Source organism: Batrachochytrium dendrobatidis (assembly GCF_000203795.2).
Source record: "Batrachochytrium dendrobatidis JAM81 unplaced genomic scaffold BATDEscaffold_5, whole genome shotgun sequence".
Classification (NCBI taxonomy): domain Eukaryota; kingdom Fungi; phylum Chytridiomycota; class Chytridiomycetes; order Rhizophydiales; genus Batrachochytrium; species Batrachochytrium dendrobatidis.
In genome coordinates this window covers 401,507-408,645 of record NW_006281103.1, presented here as the reverse complement: position 1 = coordinate 408,645, position 7,139 = coordinate 401,507, and the positions used below count along the sequence as shown (strand labels likewise).

General features: G+C 38.6%; 4 protein-coding genes across 4 annotated transcripts in view; 1 reads left to right on the top strand and 3 right to left on the bottom strand.

Moving 5' to 3' along the window:
* Window positions 1-230: 230 nt before the first annotated feature.
* On the bottom strand, window positions 231-1,037 carry BATDEDRAFT_88336 (uncharacterized protein; the record flags this gene model as incomplete). Its single annotated transcript, XM_006678571.1, has 1 exon — window positions 231-1,037. One exon carries the CDS (start codon window positions 1,035-1,037, stop codon window positions 231-233), a length of 807 nt encoding a protein of 268 aa, XP_006678634.1.
* A 1,269-nt stretch (window positions 1,038-2,306) lies between these two features.
* BATDEDRAFT_24380 (uncharacterized protein) lies at window positions 2,307-4,106 on the bottom strand (the record flags this gene model as incomplete). The annotated part of the gene is made up of 5 exons (XM_006678373.1): window positions 2,307-2,365; window positions 2,467-2,555; window positions 2,628-2,817; window positions 2,889-3,801; window positions 3,879-4,106. 5 exons carry the CDS (start codon window positions 4,104-4,106, stop codon window positions 2,307-2,309), a joined length of 1,479 nt encoding a protein of 492 aa, XP_006678436.1.
* Window positions 4,107-5,439: 1,333 nt separating this feature from the next.
* BATDEDRAFT_24379 (uncharacterized protein) lies at window positions 5,440-6,561 on the top strand (the record flags this gene model as incomplete). Its single annotated transcript, XM_006678372.1, has 3 exons — window positions 5,440-5,713; window positions 5,847-6,001; window positions 6,097-6,561. The coding sequence occupies 3 exons, from the start codon at window positions 5,440-5,442 to the stop codon at window positions 6,559-6,561; spliced, it is 894 nt and encodes a 297-aa protein (XP_006678435.1).
* Window positions 6,562-6,822: 261 nt separating this feature from the next.
* The window catches only part of BATDEDRAFT_24378 (uncharacterized protein), a gene marked incomplete at both ends in the record, with an annotated part of 2,849 nt that continues 2,532 nt past the window's right edge, over window positions 6,823-7,139 (bottom strand). Inside the window, one exon of the mRNA XM_006678371.1 lies at window positions 6,823-7,090. Within this exon, the coding sequence (XP_006678434.1) occupies window positions 6,823-7,090 (268 nt within the window). The remainder of the gene's footprint in view (window positions 7,091-7,139) is intronic.

The window sequence follows — 7,139 nt, the reverse complement described above, 5'->3', positions numbered from 1 at the left end:
ATTGTTGGAAGTATCTATGAATATGCCATTTTGCAAGTAACACTGGTTGTTATCAGGTCATTGATGTATATGGAACAAACTGTCAATGTATCAATCAACAATCCAGTAACTGTTGGTGTAATACCCAACACAATACACAATCAATGATATGGTTGTTGATCCATTCACAATACTCGATAAATACCAACATATCAGAAAGTTTAAATTTATTCAAAATCATCGACACATTATCAATCTGAATCTGATTCCGGTTCTTCAAATCTCAAACCATGCCTTTTTATAAAATCCTTCAATCGTTGTCTGATACCGTTTAATTTTTTGGTTGCCTGTTCATACTCTTGTTTCAATTGCTTTTCAGTGTCTGGATCGTACCTTGGTCCAGATATCTCTTTACCCATTGCTAACGCTAGCTGCTGACTGAATTTGAGGTTTGCATATTCACGATATTCTTTGCGTTTTTTCTTTTGTATTTCTTTAAACTCTACAAGCATTTGCTTTATACGATTAAAGGTTCTCTGAAATTTTTCACTTAATCCAGCTATTTGATTTGTAACAGTATTAACAGACTCGTCATGGATCATTGGTTGTTGTTGGTCCTGTCTGGAAGTACTTGGAATGGGTTGATTCATTGGTTGTTTTCGACTTTGTTTTGGAGCACTTGGACTGGGTTCATTAGTTGAGCCAGACGCTTGGCTAAAGGTACTTGGACTGATTTCATTGATTGGCCGTTTCCGACCTCGTTTGGAAGTACTTGAACCAACTACATTTATTGATTGCTGTTGGTCTTGGATGGAAGTGATTGGATCAATCGGATCAAATATGTTTTGCCAGCTTTCGTCGAGAATGCTTGAATTAATTGCATCCATTACTTTTTGCCAGTCATCTTCGGGAATTTGTGGACTGGGCTCATTGGTTGGGATAGACACTCGGCTTGAAGTTCTTGATGCTTTGGCAAAACCATATTTATCAGCTGGAGGAAGTATTGCACTAACGGTTGTTGCTACAGTCAGTACAAGTAAAATGTCAACCAATTTCATCAGATTGGTCAATGTATTTAAACTATTAGTACAAAAACAGAGTGTTGAAACTGGTGTCGATTAGGAATGAATGTACTCGATTGTATTTGTATGTTTTGTATAGCAAACCAACCCTTTTAGGTTAACCGACTACACAGGGTTACTTGATTGCTTGTAGTGGGCCACTATCAAACCATAGTATGCTCTCCCTGTCCACAATATCATGTTGATCAATTTGATGATTGTATCGATTGGATTATGCTTTTATGACCCTTTGATCAGGTATATTGAAAAGCACACCCTTCGGGAATGTTGTGTAACCGCAGACGCTTTGATCTACAGCTGTATTCATGTCAAATGGTTCACTTGTATTCACTCTGCAGTGACTATATTCTGCATTGCATGTTCGATATACAACAACCATCATATGGCACACAATCGGACTATAGTGTTGAATCTACACTTTGTACACTTTTAGTAACCATACATTGTACGATCACCAAGTTTGAACCCACATTCATGTGTTGTGTTTGACTGTCGATATTGTCAATACAACTCTGTACAACATTTGTTGTATTCCGAATCACAGATACGATCACGATCTAGTTCAACAACAATGATGGCACATGTCAGTAATGCAACTGTTTATTACACATCAACACTGTTATTTTGTGGTCCATTTACATCAATATGGCTGCAAGTTGTCGTTATATCACATATTCTGGACATGGTTTTGATATTACGCATCCAGTTCCATCACATTGTTGCTAACCCATCATTGTAACGCTGTATGTATCCAACACTGACATGTCACCATAACCACAACTAGTAAAATGACACTCGAGTTGTTTACTGTGATCAATATATGCAACCCAGTGCAACTACACATACTGGATCCAGTCTGTTGGTTGTTTCAGTCGACTTTGATCCACTTTTGATGTTTTGTCCGAGATTGACAATACAAATGTGTCGAGCTGAACCCAAACTACACGACTTGACTGTTCATGTCAATTGGATCGTGACTGAGATATGTGATCATGATGTGTATTCAATCCATACCATGTATTACTAATGCAATAGTATGAGTGATCATCGTGTATCAAACAACTACGATACACACTGGACTGATACAATGCATGCACGGCTTGAACATATCACACAATCAAACATGAATACACCACATTAAAAATACGTATAATATCAGTTTGTCACTAATGAATTGTATTCAGTCGAGTTTATTGAGAGTCTGTTTGCGACTCTTGACAATGTGGTGAGTGTTTTCAGGCACAACTACTTGATCAGTTGTAGTTGATGATTCACACCAAGAGTCCTGACGTACATCATATCAACTATAACATAATCATGGTCATCATTCATTCAACAAATAACTAGTTTATTGATATATCTGCTTAGTCCTCAAGTTTCTCGTAATTTGCTTTTGACCGCTTACTACCACGGAGAGTACTACCAAATCGCAACAATGATCTCCTGAGACCAGATCTGCCACTTGAACTTGAAGTACTTGGTTGTTCAGGCAATCTAACAGCATGCATCAAATTCAATATCAATATATCAATCGATACACCCACACACCAATATCAAACAACTTACTGTGATGGTGACCAGAGAACTTGATCACCGTTCGAGATAGTAGGATATCCATCAGTCGCGACTTCGCATCCACATCCAGGACCAAATCCAGTGCGTTTATTCTGTAAATCAAATGTGACTGCAAGATGAGTCATAAATGGAATACCAAGAACTGCATAATCATTTGAACCAACTCCTACAGCAAACACGACTATAATTCAACATCTATGTCAGTCAGGTTAATCAAACAACACATATTGCATACAATTGTCAAATATTTACATTTTTCAGAATCGATTTTTTGCATATAGTCTTTGGAACCCAGTGTGATCTTTACGACGGAATTGCTATTGTCATCAGTTACGGGGGTTTGAGCAAACATTACGATTGTAAACGACGGTAGTTTGCTCCAATCGATATGAAAATTGGATCTGGGCATTGCGTGGTGTTCCCAAAATATTCTTTTGATTTCTTCTTTGTTAAGCTTGCGCTTGCTCTTGGACTTGGTATTTTTGACAGTGATCCCATTACTAGCAACAATAGCATTGACCAACGCTTCCACGACTACTCTAGGAAAATGCATAAATGTACAACATGTATGTAGATATGAATACAAAGTACGTCCATGTTCTACTTTTTTTTGGAATCCAGCAGGCAGCTCCACTTGTTCGCCATTGACTAGTATACTCTTGATGTTGACAGTATGATGATCGTATGATGGTGATTGTACCCATGCAACACTCCTTCCATCCGTTCCGCATTTTGCAGTTATATCCGTATTTCCTATATTGATAGAACTTTCATGCAACATGTCATACTGACATAGTTGAAGACCAATCTCGGTATTGGGAATGACATCTTTGTTGTACAAAACATCCATCGCAGGGACTGATGTGTGATGTTTTGACAACGAGGAATAGGCAAAGCCAAATACTCCATCAAGATTTGGACTGATACCAACTGAATCTGGCGATTGTTTTTCAACTGATATTACTGGTAAATTGATGTCAGTTATCCCAGTACCCGGAATCGTCACAGCGGCTGTGGATGTAACTCCTTTATACTGTTTGCCTTTGTAACTTATAATAAAGGGTTCCCCACTTGAAATACTTTGTATAGCCAAACCTACATCGTCACTTGAACTAGGAAGTGGTGCAATTATACTGGAAACTGATGAATCGACTTGTAAATTCAACTATTTTAAACAAGTGTTAGATTGATTAGACCTAGTACAAACTGATATCAAACTACAATACATGACATGATACATACACTGACTCCATTAACATTGGATTTCATTCTGTAACATTTCCTAATATCACCATCCAATTCAACGGGTGATCGTTTTGATAGCCTGTTGTTTGATTGACTGGCACTTTCAAAAGGTGATTCTAATGCAAGTCGAACTGCAGCAACCGCCTGCAACGCAAGTATAACGCATTCTAGAGTAATCAGCATTGTATCGAGTAGTGTGATGAAAGTGTCGTGAATCTGGTACATGACTGTCGTTTTATAACAACGGTAACTTCAAGGGTGACAATCAGCAATCTCCAAATGAACGACCACAAAAAGCCAAATACACTATGCAGGGTGGACAAAGCTGGAAACACCCTGTAGGGTGGATCAATACACAAGCATTGCTGTTAATATGTATAATCAACCTCAGTAGTATGCTGCGTTGATATTTCCAATTGCGGTGATGTATCCAGTAATCAGGTAGTGTCAGATTGCCACTTGATTATGGATAGTTATCATCACATCTACAATCCATTACTACAACATATACTGTCACTGTATACCAAATACTTGACTGATTGTTCAATTGGTCATGTTTTGGATCACTCGGACACAACAGCATCAAACAACCTGTTGTTTCAGTATTTCAAAACCATGACTTTTCCATTGGTATGACTGCACAGTCATTTTAGGTTAATGTAGACTGTATACATCAAACACTGCTGATTGTGTCACAACATGATCAACATCAAACTCGGCAATCTGTCGCTGCTACACCGAATGAGTGACGTTGTACTATAATTGAATTGGAGATTGGCAGGTCGTTCAACAAACTGGCCGTGTCAATAGGTCAGATTGTCATCGTGTACATGAACCACAATGGATGATCATGTCATTCAAATCAGCACACAATCTACTGATATATGCAAAACAACACCACCAATACAATCCAGATCAAACCCAATCACAAACGTGGTGTTGAATCCAATGCATGCGAGTACTTTTTAAACACATGATACACACTGATGGTGATGGTTGCTGATAGTCATATTGCAGTGTACATGTCCAATAGTGTCCACTGTCATGTCGATTGTTGCTATCCGTGACATCCAACTGTACTTGTATTCACCAAATGTGCACAACATCTAGGGTTGGTTGCTAGATGCTCTCATGTTTGGCATACAACTAGTCACCATCAGATCAAGCGTATACGCTAGTACAGCGCCATGAATCTATTGGCAAATGGTTTCAATTTTATTCTGGCGCGTTGAGGGTTGGATGTGTACTAGACACAATGTTGTGGATATAACTGAACCACAACAGGGTGATATCATGCATAATGGTACGGCCTGGATCTGTTTGGTAGATATGCAACCATATATATGACAACCCAATCCGTCCTTTATCACGGGTTGGTTTTAGAAATGTCTGTTATTTTGGTTGATACATGTTTGTTGCATAGATTGGCAGTATTGTATGTATTTAGTCTGATTCCATTGTAAACAGTCTGGTTGATTACTCATTCACTGCTAATGAACCCGTTTGTACAACAGAATCGATCATTTGCTCAGTATCAAGGCGATGTTTAATCAAAGTAATGGCTGGATTATACAATGCATACCAGACTCCATCAGCCATATTTATGGGAATTGCTTTTCATCAAGTCATCTCTGCGCTATTTTTTATTGCTACACGACGTAGACCACTTCATACTGCCATCGACCTCATAGCGCTGGTCTCATTGATAGTTTGTGCTGGCCAGATTTATGTGCACACATTATTGATTGATCAGTCCATTTCACCGGAAACCACTGTTGAAAACTGGGTCGAGTGGTTGGCTGCATCTGGATATTTGCTGACGTTTTTGACAAGTACTGGCGTGGTAAGCTTATTTGTTTGAACAGACGTGCTTGAATGGTACAGTATTTTGGTTGACTGATTGCATGAATCTGTATGATGTGTATGATTGGCAATAGCTTATTTTGATGGTTGCTCGACTTTAAGTATTCCACAAAGGAACGCCTGTTTTTTGGATTATAACAGCTGGAATAGTTGCCACGTTTTGCGTGTCAGCACTCACTGGTGCATTTGGCATATTATCGTATCTTGAGCTCATCAGAGGACAAGCTGTCATTATTTCAAAAAGTGCATTACTTCATGTAAGCACACATGTATATTTGAATCGACTCGAGTATATTGAATTCAAGTGTTGGGTTTAACTTTCTGACATGATTTTTACCTGTTTCCCATTCAGTACTCTAGTCTGCTTTTTGCAATCAAATGCATATTTGAAGGTATCATATCGGCAACTTCATCACTCATATTTCTTTGGACAATCAGTAAAGGCACTGGCGTGCACAGATCCGAATTCATCAAGCAGTTGTTTTTAAAGTATGAAGGGTTCCGTTTTGTCGTTATTTTTGTCCTTAATATTACAATGGCAGGGTTTGCTGTACATTCAGCCTATACGGGTGAGCCATTTGTAGCCTATACAGCCTGGTTCTTTTCTCCCATGATGTATGGTTTAGAAATCTACACGTTTTTACTGGTGAGTTTTGTTGCACCATCAGATATACTAAGAGCAAGACACGATTCGTCTAGTGATGATGGTTTGCATGGAATTGCTGCTGAACATGCTGGTTGTTGTGCTATTGATATTACACCCAAAGCCAAGGTTGAAATGGCCATTCGTAATATGATAATGGGTCAAGATAAATAAACTACAATATTAATGCTACTGAATTGAATTCAAATATATCAAAAATACACGCAACAGCACAGTTGTATACTCGAATGCTGTTTAAAAGTATCCAAAACAAACATGCATTACATGGCCAGAATCGTGCAAACAATATGCAAATGCATCAATAGTTTGGAAAACTGCAGCATTCAAGTCTAGATGTAATCGAATATAACAAATCAGTATCACTCGAGTTTAAACACATTTAAACTTTGCATTCATTCTGAACTCATTCTGAATTCATTCTGCACCAAGACCACTACGCTCAGTTCGTATAACAACCTTGACAGGATCAACAATGCCTTTGTTTCCTGTGCCCAGCGACTGTCCTGGATTCCATCCCATAGCAAGCAGCATTTTATGACCAACGTTTTCATTTCCAATCGGTTGGCTAGATTCACCCACAACATGACCTTGTTTAACAACAGTATGTTTGTGATGTGGGTCTTTTTTCATACCGGTTTTGTGCGACCGTTTCATTTTGCTGTCTGGCGACATTCTGGGTTTTCTAGCAACATGGAGTTTGACAACTGAGCCAGTAAATCGGTCAGCAATCT